Here is a 27,917-nt window from a genome sequence, read left to right as displayed (position 1 = left end):
CTAATTCGGACTGGCCGGTCCACCATGGCCAGTCCGCTGACTGGCCGGCCAAAGGCCAAAATGAATTAAAGTTTCGGACATGGCTGGTTAATGGGAGGCGATATTGGCCGACTTCGGGCTTTGACGATAGCATGTATAATTATATGTATATGTATATATATATATATATGGTCATCCATTAATGACGTCCACACTGAAAGGGGAGGGGGGATTTCTGAAAATATCTACTTTTGTGGACTGGAGAGGGGCTTATGTGGATGTCCACATGTTGAGTTTAACAAACAACGTAAACCAACATAAAACTCATATCCTGCATGTAAAAATTAAAGTTAAGATGACAATACCTGTGTAAAAAAAAACCAATCTCATTGTGTAATTAAAGGATTTATATTCTACACTGAGATCATCCATATCATCAGCAACCTCAAGATTTTAAACTATTTTTATCTCCTATGCCTGGCCAACATTACAAATCTTCACTAAAAAACCAGGACCCAACACTTAAAATGACATCAAGCCTAGCATACCTCTTAAAACTGTAAAAAATAATTTTAAAAAAGCATTTTTTTCTTAATTTTATAAACTACTTACATAACCAATTGAGGGAGAAATACAACAGTATACGTTATTCATAGCTGCGCAATTGGATCAAATTATACTTTAAGCCTTATTCTTCTGACAAAGCTATCTGTATAATGTGGTCGAGTAATTGCACTTCAGACGGGTCGTCAGGGGTTGAGGGTTCATAGTGTAGTTATAGTTTATCTAGTAGCGAGTTCTAGTCTATAAGTTAGTTAAGTATAAAATAAAAAAACTATTTTAATAGTCTATTAAAATCACTACATTTAGATAACAAGAAAAACAAAGTAATTATAGCACTATGGGCATGCACATCATCTACTGGCTAGATAGGCCAAACATAAAACCCATGTAGGCTATCAGTAAATATGCACACAGTATTGAAAGAGTATATTGGTAGTAAGTTTAGAGTGGTCTATTACATTTTTGTGGATGTCTGGGGGGGGGGGGGGGGGGTCTAAAATATTTTTAAAAAATTGTGGACATCATAAATGGATGACCCCATAGATATAAAAGTTTTAGCCTTAAGACTTGTTTTATCTAGTTAGGTTTGCCATTTTGTTTTAATGCTGCACTAATTTTTTCTGCTGTATGCTCTTTAAAATGATAAACAGATGTTTGAATATTGCCATTCTAAGTTGGTGTATTTTATGAGTAATAATACAGTTTGTTCAGTATTACTATTTCACAATTTAGTCTACAGTTTTAAACAAAGTGTAGAATAAACACTTTGAAAATGGTTTATAAAACCACATTTTTATTGTATGGTTGTTGATTGTTTTGAATTAATCTTCAACGACAAAAACATTTACCTAGATCTAAATGTTTAAGTTTAATAAATTTTAAATTTGCAAAGGAAGTAAAAATTTGATGCTTTTGAAAATAAAAAAAAAGGTAAATCTCTTTTTATTAATGCTTTTTGAAATTTAGGCTCAGCAACTCATTGAAATATGTAGAGAATACATTGTTGGCTTGAGTATGGAAAATGCAAGAAAGGAGCTGCCAAAATCCACACTAGAAGAGCAGAAAAGGCAATGTGAGGTAAATAAGGGAATGATTGTTTTTCTAAAATAGTTCTATTTAACAATCCTCTACAAGATTTGCAAGAATTATTTTTTCCCCCACCAGATGGCAGCTTATTTTACGCACTGTAACCTGCAGCCTGTTCATCTTATACTTACTCTAAGAACAGCCCTAAACTTATTTTTTAAGTTAAAAAACTACAAAACAGCTGCTTCTTTTGCTAGACGACTTCTGGAACTTGGACCTAAACCAGACATAGCACAACAGGTATTAATCAATTTTTTTCTCCAAAAAATTATTAACCTTCACTGTACGTCTGGATTTACCATACCAGCCTTGTACCCTCTATATATATAATTCTCTACATGGGGACCATGCGGGACAAGACGTATACGCATACCATTACTCCCTCGCCCTCCATGCATATTGTTACCACCCTCACCAATCTGATGAGCTTTGGTTCATAACGAATGTTTACAATCGTAGAGCTGGATTGAGTTAGTGACTGCTATTAGGGACGGATAATTTAGTATTAAACTATTTGAAACGAAGGGGGGGTAACAATATCTGCATTTTTGTCTGTAAGCGACTGCTTTCACTGGGAAGGTATCGAATTCACAAATTATGAATTGCCGATAAGCAGAAAATAAAACAACTAGATGGCGGCGTATGCTACGTTGCGGGTCAGCTCGTGTGAATATAATCCACCTGCATACTTTTTTATAGAAAAAAAATTAAGGCTCTTTATACTAAACCAATAAAATGTGTACAACACTACCACTAACACATCCTTATCTTACCAGCAAGCTTCATTGTCTTCCATCAACGAAATCATGGAGGGGATTGGTTTTTTTTATCGACAAATGACCATGAGTAATGCAGTGGAAATAAAGCGGGAGTGATCTCCCCTAAACTTTCTCGAATATTCTTATATAGCATTACGGGGGATGGCAATTCGGGATATAGACATGATTTCTAATCAATTTTTAATTACTTAAAACTTTTTAAATAGAAAAGAATCTCGTAGAAAAAAAGTAACGCCAAACAATCTGTGTATAATAGTACGAAATATTATTAGCTTTATTCATTCATAAGCGTTTTTTTTTTAGAAATCGGAAATAGCGTAAATTACTACTTCTGGTCAACGGAAATTACTCAAAACTTGACAGAAAGCAGAAAATTAGACCTTTTACTTCTATATGAAATTTCGCTTATCTAACTGAAACAGTACTCAAGTTATGGGCTTTTGAAAAACTAAACGTAGAAGTCCCACTTCCGTTTATTGGAAATCTCTGAAAAGTTGAAACAGATCTACAAATTTGATATTATACCTATATATGAAATGTCATCAACCTAGTTGTAACGGTTCTCAAGTTATCATGTTCACAGACATACACACGCACGGACAGAATTGCAAAACCCAGTTTTTCCGACTCAAATACGCATAAAACTCCAAAATTTTGATAAAATTGGATTTATAATTTTTGCCTGATTAAAGTGAGTCCCCTATACTCTGTATGTGATGAAGTACTGCGGTGTAAAATGGTGAAAAGTTTCAAAATTTCACATGATTTTTTTGTGTGCACGATTACAATACTTCCTCTATACTCTGTATACGAGAAGGTAAAAAGGGGCAAAAATAGCCTAAAGTAGTGCCACCAAATCTTCCTTTTTACTTTCTCGTATATACGAAGTCTAAAGTATTGTAATCGTGCAAAAAAAAAAATCGAGATTTTTACAAATCTCGACGTTTTACACCTCACTGATACGGAAAAACATAATTTTGCAATCTTGTCTGTGTGTGTCTGTGTGTAGACACGATAACTTGAGTACTGTTACAGCTAGGTTGATGAAATTTCATATATAAGTATTTTATCAAAATTGTAGATCCGTATCAATTTTTGAGCGATTTCCGATAATCGGAAGTGGTACTTTTTCTACTTTGACTTTTTCAAAAGCCTATAACTTTAGTACTATTTCAGATAGATAAATGAAATTTCACATGTAAGTAAAAGATTTAATTCTCTACCTTCTGTCAAATTTTGAGTAATTTCCGTTGACCGGAAGTACTAATTTACGCTATTTCTGATTTCTCAAAAAACGCACGTAAATTTATAAAGTACTAATAATATCCCGCACTATTATGCACATTTTATTAGGCGTTCACTTGGTGTGCAATTCTTTTTTTTTACGAGATTCCATTCTATTATGTCCTGAGTTACCATCCCTCGTAGTTTTATATAAGAATATCCGAGAAAGTTTTGGGGAGATCACTCCCGGTTTATTTTTTATGTTTTTTCCAGCTATGTGTATGAGAATACCCCTTGGGAGGTTTCTGCGAAAAAATTTTAAAAAAATTCGCATGGGTAGCGCCTTGGCTGTGATTTGATTTTTTCTCTATGTACAATATCTATATACTACTAAAACTCAAGTTTTTTTTTTATATATTTGAATGTTTATTGTTTTGTTTTTTTGTTTCTCTGTTTGGTTACAGGAGAGAATCTGCACTATGTGTAGAGCTGTAAAATACGTAATTAGGTAGAGAACAATGTTCTTTTAGACCAAACTGTTAATCACAAATTAATTTAAAGACGTTAATTAATTTATTGATATATTCATTGGTATATAAACCACATTAATTATAAAAGTTCAGAACAATGGCTTTACTTATAATGACGTCACATAATTTATTTACTTTTTATAATAATAATGGCAGCTTCCATCGAAGATTTTGTTGCCCATTCAAAAGTTGAATGCATTATAAAACTAATTTTCTGTCAGCTATATTGCTGGTAAGCAGGTCACCAACCAGTTATATGGCTCATACAGGTTTTATTGATCCATAGATATTTGAGATATGTGGGTTGGTTGTATTTGTATGGTAGGTAACACACTTATAATAATATTTAGTCTGGTATTTAGGTTTTAATTCCGATAGGCCCATATAATAGAATTAAGCATACGCCACTATTTAGTTTAATTCCTATTTTTCTGTAATTCATGATTGGTGACTTCGACACTACCAATGCTGTGACTGAAAATATTTTGCTACAAAACACTATCCGTAGCTAGTGAAGGACGATTATCCTCACCCTCACTTTCCACTCCTCTGTAATATGATTTGTTGTCCTCAACTCGTCGCAACATAGTTCAGCCACCTTTACGGCCCACATGTATCACCCTCATTACATCACAAAGCATAGGATCCAGCCAATAAGCTGACACAGTACAAAGATTGCTGTTTAAGCAAAACTTCAACAATATACACTGTGGTCTGGGTAAGCTGACAGACAACAAAAAAAGCCACAAAACAAAACAATGTGCCTACATTTCTTTTATGATTAATTTTCTAATAGGTATTAAAATAAATCATGTATCAAAATTTGAGTTGTAAATTATCTTTTGTACTTTTACTTATTCACTATTGTGAAGTCGGATTGTTATTAAAAATCATAATGCTTTTACAGTTTATAAATTTGTTACTAAAGACACCACCCAGATTTATACACATTCACCATTTTACTCTCTACAAGAAAATCATAATAATCTTTACAATGCTAAAACTTTCAGAATATAGTCCCTTGATTTAACAGTTTACTTTAGAAACCATATGCTGAAAGTAAAAGTTCTTTTGATAGTTTAAAAGTTCATTTAATAATTGTTTTTTGTTCTTTTTTTTGTCATGTGGTGTTTTCTACTAATGACCTACTAACACTATAGTAAGCCAGTTCCCTTTTTCAACCTAACGGTCCATGGAGCAGGTGAAGTCGAGCTCATCTGTTTCTATTACCTCAGCATATAAAAGGACAGTGTGGTCAGCACTATGCCTGACCTACTTACCTCACTAATTTTTAACTGTCTGTAATTATTAGTATTTAAGACAGATAATCCATTTTGTACCTTGGGTAAATGAGGCATAATTGAGGCTCAATATATCAGGCCAAATAGTTTGACTATGGATATATTTAGACATGAAAATTGGTGGATTAAACCCATACAGTGAATGTAAAGCCTAAATCATACACAGCACACATTTTTTTTTCACCATATAATTTGGCTTTTTTTAAAATTTAATTTAAAAACATTTATAAGTTTATAAATAATATTTGTAAATAAATTGCATTAGACCCGGAAGATCTTAGCTGCCTGTGAAAAGAATCCAGCTGATGAACAAGATTTAAAATATGATCAACACAATCCATTTGATATTTGTGCAGCATCTTTTGTTCCTATCTATAGGTAAGTTAATTATTTTTTAAATTTAAATGGTATATTCCTTTGAATTTTTAAATCTATTGCACAAAACATGGTTTCTTTTTTTTTAAACAAAAATTAAACTGCATAATAATATCTCATAAAAAAACTGAGCTTTTTTTTTGTTTTCAGAGGTAAACCAGTTGTTAAATGTCCTCTTAGTGGTGCTTGCTATTGCCCAGAATACAAGGGCCAAGTGTGTAGAGTGACAAAGGTATACAATTCAATAAATCATTTTTTCATTTCTATTACTTATTGGATTTTGTTTCAACATAATTGGTTTTTGAATTCATGAACTATTTCTGTAATTGCAAAACATGAATATGGGTATGCAAATATTGCTCAGAATAGATTTAAATCTTTCTTTTTTCCGGATCACTCCTAATTTCTATGAAAATTTAAGTGTCATAGTAACTATGTAGAATCAGAACTGCTCATCAGTTTAAAAATGTGGTCGCCATAATCAGTAAGTATTTAATATGATGGCTGTAAATGAATGGTGGATAAGTAATAATTTTTTTTAGTTGTTTTGATATTTATTCTTGGCCTTTTTCAGCTCCCAGTGGAGCAAAGGCCATTTCAAACGTCCTTTTATTTCTTTCTGTTCTTAGCTAGTTTTTTTCCATTTCTAAGACATGCCAATAATTTGTATGTAGTTTTCAATTTCACTGCACCTGGTATTTTTGAGTCCTTTCTTGTTTTTGATCCTTTGTCATTCCATGATTGCTGTAGTTGTATGGCATCTCCGCCAATTTTTATTGTTGCGATTCTTGTTCTATTTGAATTTGTCCTGTCTTTTCCCATTCTATGAGGTACTAATTTTTCAAAACTAAAAAATGAAGTCCTTCCCTTAAATATATTGATGAAATAAATGAAGCAGGATAAGTTGTTCTAAATTGCTCTAAACCATTTGTTATTAACCTTAGTTTGATCAAACCTTGTTTAAGAACCACTGATACAGAGCTTGGAAAAAAATGTACTGGCAAAAAAAAAGATTAACTGAATGCCATAATTTAATGTATAGTACAGTATAGTTTCATTTTTACCTACAAATTATTAATTAGATGTATATCCTGTAGAAATTTTTTTTTTCTTTTCTAGGTGACAGAGATTGGTAAGGATTGCATAGGACTCCGCATCAGTCAGATTCAGTTCCGCTAGTTATTATTCTGATTCAATATTTTTCTTTTCTTTTTCCAATTGATAATTTAAAATGTAAGCATTAAAAAGGTATTTTAAAAACTTAATAAATCATAAATGCTATGTATCAATTGAATGTGTTTATTAATAGATATTACATACAATTTATTACATACTTAATATTTAAAAATGTGTTTATTAATAGATATTACATAAAATTTATTACATACTTAATATTTAAAAAAAGAAAAGAGTTGAAAATTCAGCAAAGTATAAGGTTAAAAAAAAACAATTAACAATGCAAATCTACATTATGCACCAGCATCAAGATGTAAACTATTATTGATTGTTTTTCATTTTAAAAAACTAAGCATTTGTTCATCAAGGCTTAAACTTCTCTGCCATACTATCTCAATAAGCTGACCTGATACATCAGAGTCATTCTGAAAAATAAATTTGAAATGTTAAAATTATCTTTGAAAAGACTATATATTGAAAACGAATAGTCCTTTTAGTACATAGTAATATAAATAAGATTCTAATTCTATATACTCCGTGCCAAAAAGGATAGAGCTTATTCCAGTACTAAAAAAATGAAACCTTGATTTGTTTATTTGTATTTTATTAGTGTTTAATCTACAGATACTCACCTTGCAGATTACACCGACTATTATGGGATTTATTTTGTATATCATGTCTAGCTGTCTTTTTATTGCTTTAACTGTTTTTTGTAGACAGTATTGCCAGTCTAAAACTGGCTGTGGAAAACAATTAAACTGATCTTCACTTTTCTTTTGATTTTCAAAACTTTCATTGCTTGATTGTTGATCTGAGCGTTTAAACGTAGCATCAGGTTGTTGATCAAATACAAACACCATCACCATAAGCAATCTAAGTTTTACAGGTGAGGATGATCTAATGTAGCCTTTTGCTACTGTGGATGTTATCTCAACTAAATTAATATTTGTTGGATCAGTATATACAACATAGGTGTTTGCTGGAGTTTTTTCACAATCTGAAAGCTGATGAGTGAAAAGAAGATTCAGGCAGATAAAGATAATAATTCATTCCATAAGAATTGCTTTTTATGTTTTAAATATTTTAATTCACTGCGCTTAGCAACTAGATCTATAGCCCATATTATGAGTGCTTCTAGGCAGTGACACCTGTTATGGGCTGGTATTACAAATCTTTACCTATACATATCAAATATGTAGACCTATATATAATCGAATATATATAAGCAGTCAATCAGTGCAGCAGTGGTGTAAGCCTACAAATATATACTTATATATAATCATATGGGTGCCCTGTCAAAACGGCCCGGGACAAATCGGCCCTGTCAAAACGGCACCGTTAACGCTCAACAAGCGATTGATTGGTTTATGCCTCATTTTTGTCATATGACTTTGAGATCATTAAAATGGTAAAAAAATGTTTTATTTCAAGCACAATATTATTTTTTATCAAAAGAAATGATGAATTAATCATAATCTGTAAAAAATATTATTCTTGAACTTATTATATATTTTTCGAGTTCAAAAATTAATGCTATCGCGCGATCGGCGAGACGCCGCCATCTTGCTGACTTTGCAGTACTTCTAATTAAATTAAAATAGATGATTTTCATGATCTTCAATTGATAAATAACGTGAACTTATGTGATAACTACATCCACAAACAATTTCCTTCTTTTTGTAAACATATAGTACCGCATACACTTATCGACACTTAACTTTTATTCTTTTAATTTTTTTAAATCAATACAATAATTTAAAAACTTTATACTAATCTGATATACTATGCATGGTTTATAGAAAGGTTTGAAAATAATGGTGGATTATAATCCAAAGAAACAAGTGATCACAAACCTAATAATAAAGTATGTAAAAGAATCACTAATACAAGTGGTCTCTTTTAGAATAAACTGAGCATAGTCTAAACAAGATAGCTGAGGTGGTAAGGGCATGTCGCTTGAAGCAATGGCCTATCCAAAACAATGCAAGGAGGGAGTAAGCTAAGTCATCACTGGATGGATGACATCAAACACTGGACTGTATTGTCTGATTCAGAACTACTCACGGCAGAAGAGATTATGAAGGCCATCTCCCAGATGAAGAATGGAAAGGCAGCTGGACCTAATGACATCCCAGCAGAAGCATTAAAAGCAGATCTGTAAGCATCAATAGAGATGTTACACCCACTCTTTGAGAGATAAGGGAGAAGAAAATACCAATCGACTGGAAGTAGGGGTGTCAAACTGATATTTTAAAATGGTCCCAGATCTTTTTTGAAAGTTGCTATGTCAAGAACTATGATTCTAAGATATTGGGCACTAAATTTGTTCATATATCTCAAGTAGTAAAAAAGTTGTGACGGTTTAAAAAGTTGGTTTTTAACTCTTTTTTTTTCAAAACCCTAAAAGGTGCCATGTTTTTGAGTTTATATCTATAAAAGTATGTCACAAACACCATCTTTTGAACTTAACACAAACACATACACAGAGAAAAGACTCAATTTTTTTTCAAAGCTCAAAAATAAGTACATCATTTAAATTAATTGCATTGAAATTGGCTTTTCTCACATTTTAGTAAAATTAATAAGGGAAGTAAAAAATGCAAATTTTGTACATTTATAAGACATCACCAAAAAATGTCTGATGAAAGAGCATGCTTGATACGTGTATCAAAATTCTTTGAATTTAAGTAACATATATGCCTATAACAAGTATGTTTGAAACACGTTTAATCAGAAGAGAGCAGGGGTTCACAATCTGTCTGAAATGAGTCTATTTAAAAAGTTTAAAAAAAAAAATTATGACACCTACAGTAGATCTGGGTACATAGAAAGAAAGAATAACCATAGCTCTTAACAGGTTGGCTAAACAGTCTTTGTATCTGTGACTAATTTACATACGATCCAATGGTGACTGGAACAGTGCTAGGGTCACATAAAGTATAAAGAAAATATTTTTTGTTGAAATAATTATTAGAACCACTTGTAGTAGTACATTTAAAAGTAAGAGCATTTATTTAAAAAGCCTCAGTCGATGGATCTTTATGTTATTAATATGTATTTATACATAGCTGGTTCTACAATTATTGCAATATGGTAGAGCTACACCAAAACACACTTGCTTATTAAATACAAGTAGGCCTACGTAGTTTAAATAGATAATCATGCTTGTCTTGCATTCTCACCCTTAGTATATTAACAGTCATTCTTCACCAGATTTTCTTCCAGGCATCTCTTATATATAGAAAATATATACTTTTAACCAGTTTAGTTCATCGGACAAAGCTGAAAAATTACGTGGAAGTCTAATCATTGAACGGAGTAATAGCTTTAATGATACATGTTTTTATTTTTTTACTGAACCATCAAGCTTCTAAAACTTACTAACAACAATTTAGAAAAGCCAGAGAGGGGTCAAAATACATTATTCCATTGCCGGTGAAAAATCATCTCGGTGATAGTTTTCAATTGGTAAATGAGATATATTATGTAATATCAACAACTATAAAAATTATGCATATTTAGAGGGCTTAAAATCAACTTCTTTTTAATGGTACCAAGCTTATTATTATATGTGCACTTTTCATTATAGAAACTAAAACTATGAAGTAAAAAGCTACTACAAAAACTGGCAAAAGCAGCATTTTTTACAGCACTTTGACACTTGATAAGGTGACCTCAGGAACTGTAACAACTAAAAGGGAATCAACTCTGCTCTCAGTACCTGGGAAAGTTTTTATAGGTTCCTCATGAATAGGATGAGGAATGCCCTTGACTCAGAGCTAAGAGACAAGTAAGCAGGATTTTGACAGAATAGATCCGGCACGAATCAGAATTCAACACTCTGCGTTATAATTTAGCAGTTAATAGAGTGAAACTCACCACTATTAATTGCATTGATCATGAAAAATCTTTTGCAGTGTTTCTGCAGCAATATTTACTTCATCTCCTCAGACAGCCAAATTAACTGATGTTGTGACTGGGCCTTACTTGTTAGCTGTTAGTATTGAAAATGAGCCCCCTGAGCACCCCATGACCACCATCACAAGGGACACAGGTTACTAGTATCAATGACTTAATTTAAAAATTTATATCCACACAAATGTTTACTGACCTTTAATTGGTAACTTTTCAATTTTTGTTTGATTTCATCTTCAAATCTTTGAAGATCTTTTGCAGATTTATTAAGGATAGACACTGAAGTTAACTTCTCTGAAAAAAAAAAGTATACATTTAGAAGCCATTTAAAAATTACATTGGAATGTATGGCAGTGAAAAGAAAAAAATTGTGACGTTTTGTTGGTGTGATGTGACAGATTTTTATTAAATAGGCCTATGCGGTCATTTTAATGTTAAACTCATCAACAAGAACCCAATTCAACCTCCAACCCCATCTAAAAAAGTACAGAGGTACCTAGAGTGGTACCTAGAGATATGTGTTGAATTTCTTCGTAGCATTGCTCGTATGTCAAATAGCTAGTATATCAAAGCTATTTTCTCTATTGAATTTCCATTAATCTGTTCCTGCCCACAAAATGCCTACCAAGTAGTTGTTGTCGTTTTTTAAACAGAAAAGTGTACTTATACATGAAAAGTATTGTTTAATCACATGATGAGGGATAATGCTAAGAAATAAACTGGTTTTATAAAGCATGGTGACAATGATGCTGGTAGAGGTGTGTGTCGAGTGTGGAGTGGAGGAGATAAGTGGTGGATCTTCACTTCGTTCACTTACTCACTGCTAATAGTAATACTAAGCTGCTTCAGTCACTTTAATTCACATACTCATTATATTTATACTTTTATATCCCTAAACTTAAACCACTGCTTTTCTCTTTGCTGGCCTTTGCTTTTTTCCTTACTTTCCCCACTTTTCCACGCAGGTTGTTAAAATAATCTTGTCCAAAGAGGGTTTTTTTCCCTCCCTTTCAGAATAAATCGGAAATGAGCTAAGTAAGAGTCATTAAATAGCTCCAATGCACTATCAGTTGAAACTTTTTTGGTAAGTTTTATTTCCACAAACTGTTAAACCCGCTAATTCAGTTTCACATCTTAAATTTTCCTATTATGCCAGAGCAAATTTTAGCTTGATCGACAGCTTGTATCTAAAAAATCATGCATGTCAGGACACTTGTATGTCGAGGTACCACTGTATTCCATTTCTGAACATTTCCCTCAGTGTGGACATCATAAATGATATGAATGAAGCATTGATTGCATTCATTGACAAAACACACAAAAAGAACATATGGTATACCTTTTAGCACAGACTCTAGTGTAAAAAGATCTTGTTTGTACGTCACCTATAATTAAAAAAATATGCTTAAACTTTCATTGTTTCTGTAAGACTAGAAAGAAAAAAGATTGGTGACCAGGAAAAACCCTGGTTTGACCCAACAACCTAATTGTTTTAAAGATGCAAAACAAACATTGGAAAAATTGTATGTTTTTTACTTTATACAAAGTATGAAATATTGTAATCGTGCAAAACGTACCTCCCTGAGTCGGAAAAACATAGTTCTGCGATCTTGTCCGTATGTCTGTGTGTGTGTATGTGTGTGTGTGTAAACATGATAACTTGAGTACCGTTGCAGCTAGGTTGTTAAAATTTTATATATAAGTATTATATCAAATTTGTAGATCCGTATCAACTTTCCAGCGATTTCCGGAGGTGGAACTTTTTCTACTTTCAATTTTTCAAAAGCCTATAACTTGAGTACTATTTCAGATAGATAAATGAAATTTCACATATAAGTAAAAGATCTAATTCTCTGCCTTCTATCAAATTTTGAGTAACTTCCATCGAACGGAAGTAGTAATTTAGGCTATTTCTGATTTCTCATAAAACACATGTGTATTTATAAAGTACTAATAATATTCCGCACTATTATACACATTTTATTTGGCGTTCACTTGGTGTGCAATTCTTTGACCCAACAACCTAATTGTTTTAAAGATGAAAAACAAACATTGGAAAAGAGCCACCATTACTACAAGAAGGATAAGGGTTAGTCTAGTCCCAATAGTTGCCTTTTGCATGTACTTAAATATTAGTTGAGTTGCAAAATTAAATAAAGACAGAGAGAGAGAAACTGCAGTTGTAGTAGCTTTAAAAACATGGTGAGTTAAAATACTAGCAGATAAATTAGGCTAAACCTAGACTAAAATGCATGCAAGTTTAACGGTAAAGAAACCAGGTTTGAAGGTATACAACATTTTAGATTACTTTCCCAAATATTTTTGCTAAAAACTTAACTGAAAATATCAGCTGAAAATTTGCACTAGAAACTCCGAACTGACATTTCATTTTAAATTTTTCCCAAAGTTTTCAAAAGTTTAAAATTAGCAACAGTCTGCAAAAATAGAAAATCTTTTTTAAATAATTAGGAGAAATTGAAATTATCATAGGAAAATTGTAGCTCATATTCATATGGAATAATCAGATTTATGCTAAAAATCACAACACTTCTTAATACTGACAGGTTATATTTGTCTTTTATGCATTACTACACCTTTCATCCAATCGGCATGAAACTTTGGGAAGTTGTTGAGAATACTCCTGGGGAGGTTCCTGCGAAAAAAACTGTTTCAAATTCGCAGGGGTGGCACCTCAGTAGGGCACGATTTGGTTCTTCCCTATATACGGTATATCAAAATAAAAGAAGACTGCAATTTGACACTGTTTATCTGAACACTATGAAATTTTGGGGCGTTTCAGCAGATTTATAATATGCATAGAATTTTAATTATAAAATTAAGTAAAAAATAATAAACAAAAACAAATCTGTTGATTTTAAAAAAATGTAAAAAGCAAGTTAAGAATTTAAAAAGGCATACATTTTTAGACATATATGTATCAAAGAAACTTAAGTTTCTGAATTAAGCACTATTTAAAATGATTTAAGTTACTTGACAAACTGAATAAGCCAATTATTATATAGGATGACACCTATGATGATATACCTATTTATTGAAAACTACAGATGTAATTTTTACCTAAACTGGAGGCAGTTAATGAGAGGTCTAATTTGTAATTGATAAGCTAATCTTAAATGTATGAAGACAAATGCCATTTTAGATTCCATGTATGGTGAGGTATGGGGCAAATATTAAGATACAAATTAAAATAAACGAGCCGGCCCGCGGCATAACATACGCCGCTATTTAGTTGTTTCTAATTTTCAATAATTCATAATTTGTGAATTCGACAGTACCAACGCTGACACTGAAAATATTTCTTTAAAACACTATAAGTAGCTCGTTAAGGACCATAACCACCCCCCCCTCCCCCCCCCCCCTACGTTTAAAATCGTTGGCTCTGCTTGTAAACATTTAGAGTGAACACAGCTCACTAAAACCATGTAGGGGTGGGGAGGTAGGGAGAGCGTTTGCAGCTTGTTTTCTAACGGCTCGAAGAGGAGAATTATATATATAGATAGTTAGAGGTCAGCTTAAGTACCAAAGTACTCAAAAGTTATATGTAAAAAAAAATGTAATATGAAGGGAAATGGGCTGTTGGAATTGTCTGAATCTAAATTGGAAGAAGCAGACTCTACTAAGGCAAAGCAACAAATTAAAAGAGATGAGAGAGCTGCAGACAGAGTGCAAGCTAAGGTGAAACTTCAATCAGATAAGATGCTAAAATTGAAGGAGTTGGAACAAATGATTGAGGAGAAGAAATGTACTAGGAAGGGAGATCTAAAAGGCAGAAGTTAGGTGCAGACTCCAAGCATTAAATTAATAGCACAGAGAACTGTAGGGAAGACACATATGGATATGGTGGTTGATATTTTTTAAAGAAGGGCTCAGAAAATAGGATAAGAAGAAAACTTTTCATGCCAAAAGTGTAGAACAGTTCTGATTGATAGAGACTGTAAGTCATGGCTGACAGAACTGGTAACTCCAGAAAATTATAGGCAGTGAAACTGAAAGGGGAGGTTATAAAACACTTTGGACAGCTAGAGCAGGGGTTCAGCAAAAAGTGTAATAGCAGCTGACCATTAGGACATGAAACAGCTGAAAGTTCTTCAACCCAACAGAGGAAAAGACGTGGCGGCATACCCTCCATCAAACCCAAGGACAGCAACAGACACAGAAAAATGGCTTGCAAAAGTTATTTCAACATCTACCCCAGCAGGAAATAAATGCTGACTGGTACACCAGAAAACAAAATAGTTGCCCCATATATCATTAAGACAAAGATCTAAGGGTCCACCTAGAGATGGTACAAGCAAAACAAAGCCGTACGTCACAATACGTCATCAGGAGTGGACAGGGCCATGCTCAACCTCCCTTGCAAAAATTTCTATCAACTTTTGAACTATTTCCGTTAACTGGAAGAGACACTTTATTTCTGTGGGTACACTTGAATACTATTTCAGTTAGCTAGACTAAATTTCAAATACAAGTAATTCATCTTATGCTTGAACTACTATCGCTTTTTTGATAATTTCTGGCTTTTATTTAACTTGATTCCTCATTCTGTCTATGGTCTACCAAGTGCGGAAATTTTCTAGCAAAATTTTGACCATTTTCTACACTTTTCAAATAGGTCAAGACTCAAATTACAATGCAATGTGACACAAAATGTGACTTAACTAGATATTTAACATAAAAAATGTATTAATGCCTCCCTTATAAAGTACTAATTTTCTGCTCTATTAAACATACATTGTTTGCATTCATTTTGAGTGGAATTCTTTTGTTTCTCTCAAACTTTCGTATTTCTATAGCCCAGTTGCACTGGAAGTACTATCCCAAACCTCATTGTTATATAAGAATATAAAAGAAATTTTAGGGGAAATCACTCCCACTTTACTTACAAAAATAGTTAGTTGAAGGAAAATTGTTTCTGGGGGGAAATTGTTTCATTTTCCTCAAACGGGAAAAGCAAATTTCCTAATAAATTCAGAAAAACTAAATCTTTGTTTCATTGCTTAACCAATAACTTTATAAACTAAAAGTTTTTAATTTGCTTAGTACAAAAATAAATATAATACATAATTATGATAATAAATATGGAGCCACTGATCAAAAAATATTTACCATTATGATTTTCACTGAGTAAATTTTGAAAAATGTAATCGATATATTTTAAAATAATTGTCATAGTTATATATTATAGCAGCTTCATGCTGAGATGATCGTCTGTCACACTCTAAATTGAGCTTCTTGAGAAATTCCACAAAAAAATTGCTTTTCTTCAAAAACAATTTTAGCATTGGAAGCCAGATAATTAATTTATTGATGGACCTGCTTACTGACAATAAGATTTAGCATGATGAGCAATGTTTTTTTAATCTCTAGTTTAGGTGTTACAGATCACTAATTTTGTGGCAAGATGATAGACAATACAACAATAATAAAGCGGGAGTGATCTCCCCTAAACTTTCTCGAATATTCTTATATAACACTATGGGGGATGGCAACTCAGGATATAGACAATTTTAAATCAATTTTTAATTACTTAAACTTTTTTAAATAGAATAGAATCTTGTAGAAAAAAAGAACTGCGCACCAAGTGAACGCCAAACAATCTGTGTATAATAGAGCGGAATATTTTTTAGTACTTTATAAGTTTTTTGAAAAATCGGAAATAGCGTAAATTACCACTTTCGGTCAACAGAAATTACTCAAAATTTGATTGAAGGCAGAGAATTAGATCTTTTACTTACATGTGAAATTTAAGTTCATTTATCTATCTGAAATAGTACTCAAGTTATAGGCATTAGACAAATTGAATGTAGAATAAGTTCCACTTCCGGTTATCAGAAATCGCTGAAAAGTTGATACAGAACTACAAATTTTATATAATACTTATATATGAAATTTCATCAACCTAGCTGTAACGGTACTCAAGTTATCGTGTTTACAGACACACACACACAGACGTACGTACAGACAGAAATATAGAGTCAAGTTTTTCAGACTCTGAGATTTTGATAAATCTTCTTTATTATTTTTGCCAGATTAAAATAAGTCCCCTATATTCCGTATATGATGAAGTACTGAGGTGTAAAATGATGAAAACTATCAAAATTTCATGTGATTTTTGTGCACGATTACAATACTTCCTTTATATTCTGTATATGAGAAAGTGAAAATGAAGAATAATAAAAACATAAAACAAGGCAAACCTTCCATAATTCATCTGTACCTTCAAGCAAGAGAGCTCTACAAGATGTATATTTCATAACAAGCAGCAAGCATTCTGTGCCAAAATTCAAATCTTCCGTTGAACTCTTTAAAAAAGTTAGATATCAAAGAGTATAAAATGGAATAATGTAAAGTTTTAACACCATAACAATTATAACAGCTCATTTTTTAAGAATCCAATTCTAATATATCCTCCCCAAACTTTTAATAATAGTCTTTTACACTGTTAAATCAAATCAGAAAAAAAAATGTAAACACACACAAACACACATATATGTATGTATATATATATATGTATGTATGTATGTATATATATATATATATATGTATATATATATATGTATATATATATGTATGTATATATATATATATATGTATGTATATATATGTATATATATATGTATGTATATATATGTATGTATATATATGTATGTATATATTTATGTATGTATGTATGTATACATGTATGTATATATATTTATGTATGTATATATATTTATGTATATATATTTATGTATATATATATTTATGTATATATGTATGTATATATGTATGTATATATGTATGTATATATGTATGTATATATGTATGTATATATGTATGTATATATATATGTATATATATATGTATATATATATATATATATATATATATATATATATATATATATATATAAATATATATATTTATATATATATATATATATATGTATATATATATATGTATATATATGTATGTATATATATGTATATATATATGTATATATAAGTATAAGTGTATGAATAAGTTGGGGTACTATAGTTGTTTATTAAGCTGAAACGGGCGATTCTGCCCCAGGCTAGACTGTGAGCACTTTGCGTTTATGTTCGCGTTTGTATTTTCATTGTGTTTAGGTTGGGTTTGCGTTAGTGGTTGCGTTTTGATTTGGTTCGTTTTTGCTCTTTCTTGTTTTCGTTTTCGTTTGTGTTTTTTTTCTTTGGGTTTGTGTTTGTATTTGTGTTTGTGGTTGGTTTTGCGTTTGGATTTGGTTTGTTTTCGTTTGCTTTTTTGTTTGTGTTTTTTTTCTTTGGGTTTGTGTTTGTGGTTGGTTTTGCGTTTGGATTTGGTTTATTTTCGTTTGCTGTTTCGTTTTTTTTTCTTTGTGTTCGTATTGGTGTTTGTGGTTGTGGTTGGGTTTGATGTTTTTGTTTTCGTTTGTATTTGTAATTGTGTTAGCGTTATGTTTGCGTTTTGTTGTTTTGGTTTCGGTTGGTTGTGGTTTGGGTGGGCAATGCCGGATTTATGATGATTATTAAACACACAGGTAATGGTCTTTAACAGAAAGGTTTTTTACAGAAGCCAGAGCAGGGCCTGGCCGGGACGGCTAGTATATGTATATATATGTATATATATGTATATATGTATATATATGTATATATATATGTATGTATATATGTATATGTATGTTTATATATATATATATATATATATATATATATATATATATATATATATATATATATATATATATATATATATATAAGATGTAACTAACCTTCTAAGAAAAATAAGCAATGTTTTTAAAGGGGGAGTGGGGTTAGCAGTGATGGCAGCAGTAAGTTCAAGATTGTTCAAATAAGTTAAAAGCCCATTAATTCTAGGACCAGATCAATCGCGTAACCACATCATTATAAGACTGCATAAGTATTTCATGTTAAGAAATTAAGATGTAGATCGGGTGGGTATTTAAAAATATTTTTTGTAAAACTCAAAATAACAACCTTAAAGATAGATGTTTTAATAAAAGCTCGCTCTGTCTCATGTTGTAGGCCTCACGGTCAGCACGACATATGAAAAGTGGGTGGGGTAAAGTAAAAGTAATGTAATGTAACAGCACATTTCTCTTTCGTGCTTTATATTCTTTCAAATCAATTCACCTTTTCTTTTTGTCAATAAAAAATACAAAGAAATACAAATAGATAGAGTCTACGTCAGCTCAAAAGCTTTCTGCCGTTTTTTTTAAGGAAAAAGCAGAGTTCAGTAAAATTAGTAAAAACAAAAATCCAATGCAAACACAAAGGATAATGAAAAAAAAACTCAAACAATAACACAAAGGTAACTGAAAATATCAGCGGAAAATTTCGACTACAAATTGTGCGTTCTGAAAAATTCTAAAATTCGCAGAAATTCTGAATCTAGATCTGCAAAAATAGAAAATCTGCAGAAAAATTGGGCAAAATGAAATCAGCTGAAGAAAATTGCAGCTGAAATGGAAAAATTGGATTTTGGCTAAAAATTGGAAAAGTCACATCCCTCATCAATAATCAGTTATGTAATTGTACTAAATAAGAAATTAAGTGAGAAAAAAAATTTACTTTTTCATAAGCAGAAGCTACTACAGAATATTGAAAACCCTGTGGCATTTCACTGTTTCTGTAACTTGATCGCTCTAATGACTCATATAGCTTACTATCAGTATCACCTTTAACTACTGTTGAGACAAGTGGTCTTGTTACTCCTGCTGCCTTAAAATAGAATGTTAGTTATAAGCTTTAAAAGTTTAGATCCTGTGTATAATATATAATTAATAACACCTTGCTAAATTTCTGAATACAACAAATGCCTTGTTTTTGTTTTTACAGAAACTTAGATAACTATTGGATTTTAAAATATAAATGAAATATTTTAAAATTGTGTAGTTTTGTTGGATGTGGAAGAGGGAAGTGCTTATATCCGTCAATGATAGAGATAGTATGCATCATGCTTAGATCCTCTCATATCTTGTTGCTATATTTAGTTTTATGTCAATGCATAATATTTTTAGAATTTTTTAACATAAGTGTTATTTTTAGAGTTTTTAGGGAGGCTCATGTCATCTCATATACTGTCAAGGAAATAAACAGTTCTTATTTTTTCTCAACCATAGAGGATCATAATAATAGTTACGCCATCAGACATGCCTACCCTTGTCACAGTTGCGTAGCCAGGATTGTCTCATGGGGGGTTCAATTTTTTTTCATCATATATATATATATATATATATATATATATATATATATATATATATATATATATATATATATATATATATATATATATATATATATATATATATATATATATACACATATACATACTAGCTGTATGTCATTGCTTCGTTATGAGGTAAAATAAATTGAAAGTAGTACTCTTAATAAATAAGAAAAAACACACAGTGTGGGCCGACAAAAAATTTTTTTCACTCTAAACAAAAAAACAAACAAAATATATTTACACTACAATAAAAAACAATGAGAGCAACACAATCTGTTTTGATATATAGAATTAGAATAGACAAGTAGAGGTTAATGAGGAGAGTATGAACTTGACGATAGACGATTTGGTGCGAGAGTATTGTGCGCATGTTCAATAAAGTATTTGTGGCGTGAGTGTGACGTGAGCATGACGGGACAATGTACCAATGACGTAAGACGCAGCAGTGAAGTTAGTTGGGGGTTAGCTATAGTAGAAGATGGACGTATTCTTTGATATTGTGCAAATGATCTATAAGTGTGTGTTAATAAAGTTATTGTTATTTCATAAACGAAGTTGTTGACATTGTTAATTAGTGTCTGCATAAAATAAGAGTGATTACTGTCCTCCTTCACAAGTTTAATACTTGCGGTGTTAATAGCAGTATTCAGAATGTAGATACATAGACCAGAACGTATAGAGACAGTATATAAACCCCCCATCACACATACATTGCTTTGTTATGAGGTAAAATAAATTGAAAGCAGTACTCGTAAGAAATAAGAAAAAACACACAGTGTGGGCCAACAACAAAAAATGTATCACTCTAAACAAAACAACAAACAAAATATATTTACACTACAATCAAAAACAATGACAGCAACACAATCTGTTTTGTTAACCTTGTAAAAAAAATTTACATAAAAATTCCTGGGATATTAAGTCAAGCGAAATAAGGGAAATAATCACTCTCTTAATATAAATATGTATATGTCTACACATTTAATTATAAATGTCAAAACAAATCAATAATTACTTTAAAATGTAATAAAGTCGCTTAACACTATTTCTTTTTACAAAAATATGTTGTCTACAATCAGAATTAAATATATTGTCATCATAAATGCTAAAGTATTACAGCATAATGAAAGTTTCTGAAATCAGAGTTGATATAAAACCACGCTTTTCTATGAAATAGAAAAACATTATATAACTAAACCAATGATGAAAACTGTAATAATAAAGCGAACATGCAAGGCAAACTGATGCTGTAAATTACATGTCTGGGGCAAAAAAAAAGTGCAGTTCAGATGATTAATTTTCTTATTAGATACTGCAGTTTGTGTTCTTTAAAGAATATTTTTAACATATTGATTTGATAAGGTATGGGTTAGATCACTGCATTGCTCACACACCTTTTTACTGGTAGTTGCAAAAACAATATTCACAGTTTTATGTTTCAAAAGCTATGATTCTGGCGGCATGGTACTTTGGTACATCATTACGCGTTTTCCCAAATGTACTTAACAGATCAGTTCAGGGTGGGTTTAGGGGGGGGGGGGGGGTTTGTTCAACTTCAATCACCACTGTCCGGTCACCTTAGGTCAACTATCCAACCCAGCGTATACCTAGGTGTGACATTAATGTTGCTGTACACAATAGTGGTGGTTAGGGGGGGAGGGGTGGGGGAATAACTCCAAATCCTGTTAAAATGCCGATTCTGGATAAAAATCCATTTTCAATGACATTTTTCGCCAGTTAAATTTGAGGTTGAGGTGGTGATTTTGGTTTTTGTTTAGAGAAAAAGACAACACTATCAACCTACAGCCCTCAACTGGCCATTTATCTGGTATATCAATAATATCCTCAACTGGATGTGAGAGGATCTAAGCACGTTGTGTATTTTATTTATCTTTTGCCAAAATAAGCACTAGAGTCCACCCATCATCTCTATTTATAGATTAAGTTTGGTTAGTGAGTTTTAAAAAAGCACTTACCCCATGTGTTTTAGCTGCACTAGCAACTTTATGTATAATCTCTTCACAAACAACTGGTCGAGCAGCATCGTGTATCAGAACAACATCGGTATCAAAACAAGCTGAAATGTTAAAATATTAAGTGTCATCCCAAACCCACATTCGCTTTCATGCACAGGCATTCAGAATGAAATCTCATATATTAATAAAGAGAATGTAAAAGACAGTAAAACACGTAATTGAAACACTTTTAATGCCATACTATCAAGGTATTAATTACTTTGTTAACATTATAAACATTCTTAAAAGCATCATAAGGTTAGCAAAAATTTTAAGTCAGTATAATTTTTAAAAATAATGAAGTCTGTTTTAAAAATTATAGCTATATATTTCCTTGTTTCAAATTTCCTGATTTTTAAAGTATTTTACAAAAAAGTGATATTATATAATACAAAGGATTGTTCATTCTTTTGTTCTATTGTGTAAATGGGGTAATCCCAAAAGCTCCAAATACAAATTTCTTTTTTTTTTCTGTTTGTAACTTACCTGCTTCCAGAGCTTTAATACCAGAAAAGATTGATCTATGTCTTGTGTAACTTCCAGTATGAACAGATACTTTAACAAAGCCATAACTTTTTATGAGACCTTTCATGGTTTCAACTTGATCATCATTCACTAAAACTATGATGTGCCGAATCCACAAAAGCCTGAGTTAAGATATGATAAGATTATGACATTTAAAAAGATATTTTCAAAATTTATGATACATTTTTTTCCTCATTTCTGCAGACCAAAATATTCTATGTGCTATAGCTAGGTAAATGTTCAATTTTTACAAAATGGACTTTTAAAAATTATAGCAAAGTTTTTTTTAGTATGCTTTTAAATTCCCGGAAATAAAAATAAAACTTGCTTTCATGAATGAAACTACTGGTGGCTGGAATAAGTAAATAATTTTACAAGTGACCCGGGCTTTTACCTGCCCCTTCTTAACATCATGGAAACCAACAGCCATTGGTAAACAGTTCACTGTTGTAAACAGGCTGATCAGTTAATTGCTTGAGATTAATTATGTTGCATAAACTTGAGTAACAAGATCTGTCACCAACACACAAACAGACATTGTAAACTAAGCTTAGAAAAAGAGGTTTGCTTTATGAGGAAATGTTGAACTATACCTGTGAAAACATTCTATTGTATAGGCAATAATAGGATGTCCCAAGACATTAATAAATTGTTTTGCAGTATGCAGCTTCATACGTTCACTTAATCCTGCAGCTGGAAGAATCACATCTGCTTTTAGGTTTGATCCCATGCTAAAAATGACAACTATATTGAGTTTTTAAAAAATGACAAATGTACTGTAATGCTTGGCCTCTTAGTGCCTAAATTTATTGTGAAATTTGAATAAAAATTGTTTTTTATAATTAAAATTTGTTCTTATATTAAACTAAAATGTCCATCCCAGCGCGTTGCTGTGGGGTTAGAATAAAGTCTGACAAATATATTTGGTTTCATCAATGCATTACCAATCCTTTATTTTTAGAAGCGTGACCTTGTTTTCTAAAACTGAGTTATTTAAATGTAAATAATGCTTGCACTTGGATCATATTTATAGGGCATGGGTTTACTTACAATATGAAAGCCTTGAATGTACGTTTATCACTTATTGTAATATCAACGATAATCACTCACCATCAGGGACGTAGAGGAGTGCCCATGTGAGCCCTCAATTTCACTACTGCAGGGGCACCATGTACGGCCCCTGGCTAGGTTTAATTATTGAATGCAGTGTGCCGCCCTGTTAATATTGTAAGGTGCTCCTTAAAACTAAGGTAGACGCCATAGTGCTCATAGGATGATTATGTCTAGTGAAAGACACTAAAACTCCATCTTATGCATAGCCTATCGTACTGTTTAAAATAAACGCAGGCACTATAACACTCACAGGATAGCCTAGGGCCTCAAATTGCACCCTGCAGGGGTGCCAGAGGAAGTGCTAGATTTGATATTGTCAACGATTATTGTTGTCCATTGTGTCTTAAGTGTATGGCCTTTTTTTAAAAAGGCAAACGTAGGCACCATAATGCTCACAGAGGAGCTCAGTGCCTGTTGAAGTTTTAACAGTGAATATAGTAGTAACCCTTAGATAACCACTCTGGAACTCTGGGTATTGCTGTGTATGGACAAAAATCGCACCCTCCCATAAGAAATTTAAAAAAATTTTTGCAGAAATCTTCTTGGGAGTATTTTCATCAACTCCACAAAGTTTTTTTTTTATATACAGTATATAGAAAAAAAAATCTCACCCTCTCAGACGCCCTTATAAAATTTTAAAAACATTTTTGCAGAAACCTCTCCTGGAATATTCTTATCAACTCCCCAAAGATTCATGGCGATCTGATGAATGAAGTCACACCACAACTGACTTTTATTTTTATATACCTTAAATTGATAAGAATCAAAGTGCGTCATGCCGGGACACTGCCTGCAAATTTGAATTTTTTTTCCACAGAAACCTCCCCAGGAGTATTCAATCAGAAATTGAGATCGAGCTTCTAATAATACACCCAGGGGCTGTACGTGGCGCCTCTGCAGTAGTGTAATCTGGGGCTCCCGAGAGCGCCCCTCTACGTCCCAGACACATGGGTGGTCACCGAAGTGTGCTCTACCTCATTATTTGGGTGCGTGATTAACGTACACTCAAGGTTTTCATGCGGTGGTGTAGGTAAACCCGTGTCCTATTATTTATGATCCAAGCGCAGGCATTGTTTACATTGGTTTGTTTTAAATGCATTACTACACCTTTCCAGAGGCGTAGCGAGGGTGGGCGGGGGGTGCGGACCGCACCGGGTGACACCATTTAGGGGGTGACACTAAGGCAAAAAATAGCAAAATATATACAGATGAATGATAATTTCACTTAATTCAATGATTAATTAGAGTGAATTAAATAGTTTTTTAAGAGCAAAGTAGGCAAATCCCGACACAGGATGTTGACACCATGACGTAAACCTGCTAATGATAAAGCACAGTTTAAAGCAATCACAAAACTATCTGTACTGGGTGATCGCGCAGTTGCACTTTGGGTGCGTGGACAGCAGAGTTCTCTCTAAGCTGTGCGGTTGTGGGGCCATGCAGTAGTTTTGAACCTTTAGTAAAATGCGTATATCCTTGTATAAGACTTTTAGAACACCGCGCACACAAAATACAAGCTGCACACTAACCTATTTCCCTTAGAGGGAATGTTGGTCGTTGAGGGTTTATAGTAGAGAGGTCAAAAAACGTGACGTCTTTTATGATTAAATCAAATTAAAGGAAAAAACATGAAAATATGAAATGAAAATGGCAAACAAACAATAACAATTAACTCAAACTAATATTTAAATAAACATTAGATATGTAGTGGTAGCTCTATAAAAATAGACATTCTTAATGTACAAAAATTGCATCTCACAATAATAATTCTAGAACTGATGTTTATTGAAAGTCAATTAAATTGTTTAAAGGGCAGAATTTGAAGAAAAAAAACGCATGCTTTGTATTAAAACACAAGACAATCGCATTTAATAGCTAACATCAATACATTTCCATACAAATAGAAATTATAGGGAAATGACTAAAAATGTCAAAATAACATTTTCTTAAGATGGCCGCTGCTTTTAAGCAAATTTAGTATCTGGAACATTGTTGTTAAACCTTAATTTCATGACATTTTTATTGATTTAAGCCTTAAATTATGTGGTTTAATATTCAATTAATAAAATTAAAGGTAATCTATCGTTTTAGGTACGTAAAATCGCCCGCGGCTAGTAATGTACAAAAAAGTTAACTCATTGTCAAGGCTTTAATAGAAGTATATTGTGATATATTTGTGTCAAATATTATAGATAAATGAATTATAAACCTAAATCAATGGCCAAATATATCAATATAGGCAAAAAATTATCTTTAAACAGCAGTGTTTGCGAGCAGGATTTGCTATATAAAAAGCGGCCATCTGTAAGTTAGAGTGGCGTCCCCTGAATCTTGCGCTATAAGTTAACTATAAAAAAAATAAACAAGATGGCTGCTATAGTAAATGAGCATGGTTGCATCTGTTGTAAACATTGCTAGTCTTCACTTATTACTGAAAAGTTTTAATTCAATTGTTTAAAAACTAAAAACAGGTACATAAATGAAACAAGGGAACATTTTTGTATTTTTCAAAACATAAATACTCCTCAAAATGTGAAATAATTATTAAAATTTAAGGAGTCACCTGTTTTTCACATTACTAGTCGCGGGCGATTTTACATATCTAAAACGATAGATTACCAAATTAAATTATCTTTAGTGACTTTAGTTTAGGCTTAGTAGGACCTAGTATTTTAGTAGAATATGCAAAAATATAGGCCTATTCATATTTAAAAACGATTTTTAGATTACCCCTAGCTAGTAGCTAGATCTAGATCTAGATTCTAGCTAGACTAGAGATCTTCTTGGACTAACTAAAATAAATATCTAAACTTAAACTAGTTTTATTACTGTTACTAGACTAGATCCTAGCAACTAGATTTAGATCTAGAATCTAGATTTAGATCTAAAAAGTAAATAAATAACTGAAAGCATTAAAGCGACGTAAGAAACGTTGTTTTACATTTTACAAATTTCGACTAGAGAAATCTAGAGATATAGATCTAGATTAGATCTAGAAACTAGTCTCTAGATTCTAGTCTTATTTATTAGGCCTAGATCTATATTATTATGCTCTCGTATGTAAAGTGATTTTATACTGTTAGATCTAGTATAGAACTTAGTAGTATAAAAAGAAAGGCTGTCTAAATGAGTGTGTCTTTACAATTTATTCGCCGCTGGAGATAGATCTAGATCTAATGTAGAATAGATCTAGATTCTAAGTCTCTCTAGATCTAGATCCAGATTTCTAGATCTAAATCCTAGAAGGCTAGAGTAGATAGTGCTAGATTCTATACTAGATTCTCTAGATACATGTGTACTTGGTGTAGTGTGTAGGCTAGGCTAGAGTAGAATCTAGATTCTAAGTAGTGAAAGTACTAAACTCGGCCGAGACTAGAGATAGGTCTAGAATCTAGATTCTACTTCTAATAGTAGATCTAGATCTAGATAGATCTACTAACTACTAACTTCTTACTTACTAAGGCTAACTAATTTAACTAAGGTGAAAAAAGGTCACATTTTAGGAAGATTTGTTTTAAAATTTACAAAAATGTTTCAAAGATTCATTTATGTAGGCCTACCTCTTTTTTAAATTGTATTAAATATTAAAACTTGGTAATCTATCGTTTTAGGTACGTAAAATCGCCCGCGACTAGATCTAGTAATGTGAAAAACAGGTGACTCCTTACATTTTAATAATTATTTCACATTTTGAGGAGGATTTATGTTTTGAAAAATACAAAAATGTTTCATTTATGTACCTGTTTCTAAACAATTGAATTAAAACTTTTCAGTAATAAATGAACACCAGCGATGTTTCCAACAGATGCAACCATACTCATTTACTATAGCAGCCATCTTGTTAAAGTTTTATAGACTTATAGCGCAAGATTCAGGCGGAAGTCACTCTATTTTACAAATGGCTGCTGTTTATAACTATAGGCCTATAGCAAATCTTGCTTGCAGACACTGCTGTTTAAAGTTAATTTCGGGCCTATATTGATATATTTAGCCATTGATTTAGGTTTATTATTCATTTATCTATAATATTTGACACAAACATATCACAATAAACTTCTATTACAGCCTTGACAATGAGGTAACGTT

The 27,917-nt window shown here is 32.0% G+C and overlaps 3 protein-coding genes across 46 annotated transcripts in view; 2 read left to right on the top strand and 1 right to left on the bottom strand.

Moving 5' to 3' along the window:
* LOC131949760 (coatomer subunit alpha) overlaps positions 1-7,787 on the top strand; it is a 60,780-nt gene extending 52,993 nt beyond the window's left edge. The window contains exons 28-32 of the mRNA XM_059311651.1: positions 1,510-1,620; positions 1,708-1,869; positions 5,729-5,841; positions 5,989-6,070; positions 6,958-7,787. Coding sequence (XP_059167634.1) covers positions 1,510-1,620; positions 1,708-1,869; positions 5,729-5,841; positions 5,989-6,070; positions 6,958-7,017 — 528 coding nt within the window. The 3' untranslated portion in view covers positions 7,018-7,787. The remainder of the gene's footprint in view (positions 1-1,509; positions 1,621-1,707; positions 1,870-5,728; positions 5,842-5,988; positions 6,071-6,957) is intronic.
* The window catches only part of LOC131949763 (D-ribitol-5-phosphate cytidylyltransferase), a 23,493-nt gene continuing 2,692 nt past the window's right edge, over positions 7,117-27,917 (bottom strand). For 2 of the 20 annotated variants that reach the window (XM_059311695.1, XM_059311683.1), the window contains exons 2-9: positions 23,312-23,449; positions 22,680-22,840; positions 22,155-22,255; positions 19,521-19,670; positions 17,148-17,252; positions 12,269-12,314; positions 11,126-11,223; positions 7,117-8,018 (exon numbers count right to left, since the gene is read on the bottom strand). In XM_059311695.1, coding sequence (XP_059167678.1) covers positions 7,482-8,018; positions 11,126-11,223; positions 12,269-12,314; positions 17,148-17,252; positions 19,521-19,670; positions 22,155-22,255; positions 22,680-22,840; positions 23,312-23,448 — 1,335 coding nt within the window. In that variant the 5' untranslated portion in view covers position 23,449 and the 3' untranslated portion in view covers positions 7,117-7,481. Of the gene's footprint in view, positions 8,019-11,125; positions 11,224-12,268; positions 12,315-17,147; positions 17,253-19,520; positions 19,671-22,154; positions 22,256-22,679; positions 22,841-23,311; positions 23,463-24,938; positions 24,957-25,196; positions 25,341-25,360; positions 25,395-26,040; positions 26,367-26,394; positions 26,440-26,561; positions 26,624-26,772; positions 26,902-27,571; positions 27,683-27,917 lie in introns of those variants that run through there. The other 18 variants (XM_059311686.1, XM_059311688.1, XM_059311697.1 and 15 more) reach the window with 18 other exon arrangements.
* Positions 25,883-27,917, top strand: part of LOC131949761 (methionine synthase reductase) — a gene marked incomplete at its 3' end in the record, with an annotated part of 20,971 nt that continues 18,936 nt past the window's right edge. For 12 of the 25 annotated variants that reach the window (XM_059311676.1, XM_059311661.1, XM_059311660.1 and 9 more), the window contains 1 exon segment: positions 26,974-27,312. 25 annotated transcript variants of the gene reach the window in all.

This window comes from Physella acuta, unplaced genomic scaffold (assembly GCF_028476545.2).
Source record: "Physella acuta isolate Inbredline_101_S28 unplaced genomic scaffold, ASM2847654v3 ptg000713l, whole genome shotgun sequence".
Lineage (NCBI taxonomy): Eukaryota > Metazoa > Mollusca > Gastropoda > Physidae > Physella > Physella acuta.
Note: the sequence above shows the minus strand (reverse complement) of the source record. Positions and strands in the feature narration are given on the sequence as shown.